The sequence below is a fragment of the Otolemur garnettii genome, unplaced genomic scaffold (genome assembly GCF_000181295.1).
Source record: "Otolemur garnettii isolate 467f Iridium unplaced genomic scaffold, OtoGar3 scaffold00124, whole genome shotgun sequence".
NCBI lineage: Eukaryota > Metazoa > Chordata > Mammalia > Primates > Galagidae > Otolemur > Otolemur garnettii.
In genome coordinates, this window is record NW_003852519.1 from 832,926 (window position 1) to 834,071 (window position 1,146).

Sequence of the window (1,146 nt, forward strand, 5' to 3'; positions counted from 1 at the left end):
AAAAAAAAAAAAAGAGGTACAATTCAGTTTTTCTAAATTTAGTCAAATAATGAGATTACTGCCCAGTGCTTTCAAAATGCTGGTTATTACACCCAATAAATTTAAAGATTTATAAGCACAGAGGTGTGGTAGTAAATTCTTCTTTGAGGATTTTATGCCTAAATTTGGTATTCAAAAACTATTTTTACATTACTATCACTGAGCAGCCACATTTGAGTAAGTTAAGAAATCTAAGACCCTATGTAGTTTCAGCATTCAAAGTAAGACAAAGGAAAACAGAGTGCTTACTGCAGGGAAGTAAGTGCCTTTGGTGCTTGAAGAACTACTTGATGATGCTCCTGTGACATGAGCGCGATCATAGGGGGGTCCACTGCTCCCCCCCATGATACTGAGGGAGCTGATCACTGATTTACCTCGAGACATTCCTGAAATGAAAGGAGAATTAGAAACCGAACATGAATAAAACCTATAAAAATGCACAAAATAATTTTATTCAGTATCAGATTACCAATATCAATACTCAAGTAGTCTGATTTTACAACTTATCCCTCTTTTCTTAATAATAATCGAAAACATGTAATGGAGAAAGAAATCAATGTTCTTTAGAAGTGAATGCTTCCTTTGAGAGTTGGCCTAGAACAGCTCCCACTCCGCTCCCCCAGTGGAAGCAGAAAACCTTCAACATAAAAGGATTTCTACCTCTTGGAGGATTTGAAGGAGAAAGGACTGTGAAGGATAAAGGCTGTGAAGCAGGGTAGATTAAATAATAGATTTATTCAAAAGAAAATAAAAACCATTTTCAGGGCATAAACACTTGCAGAAACATATGCAAGATATTTCTTCATCTCCTAAATGCAAATGCTGCTGGGATTAAAACTACCAATTCTGGCTCGGCACCTGTGGCTAAGGCGCCAGCGACGTACACCCAAGGTGGTGGGTTCGAATCCAGCCCGGGCCCACCAAACAACAATGACGGCTGCAACCAAAAAATAGCTGGGCGTTGTGGAGGGCGCCTGTGGTCCCAGCTACTTGGGAGGCTGAGGCAGGAGACTTGCTTGAGCCCAGGAGTGGGAGGTTGCTGTGAGCTGAGATGCCACAGCACTCTACCCAGGGGGACCCCAGCTTGAGGCTCCTGTCTCAAAAAAA

General features: G+C 41.3%; 1 protein-coding gene across 1 annotated transcript in view; it reads right to left on the reverse strand.

Moving 5' to 3' along the window:
- Positions 1-1,146, reverse strand: part of LRP6 (LDL receptor related protein 6) — a 168,854-nt gene that overhangs the window by 4,795 nt on the left and 162,913 nt on the right. Inside the window, exon 21 of the mRNA XM_003797770.2 lies at positions 289-425. Coding sequence (XP_003797818.1) covers positions 289-425 — 137 coding nt within the window. The remainder of the gene's footprint in view (positions 1-288; positions 426-1,146) is intronic.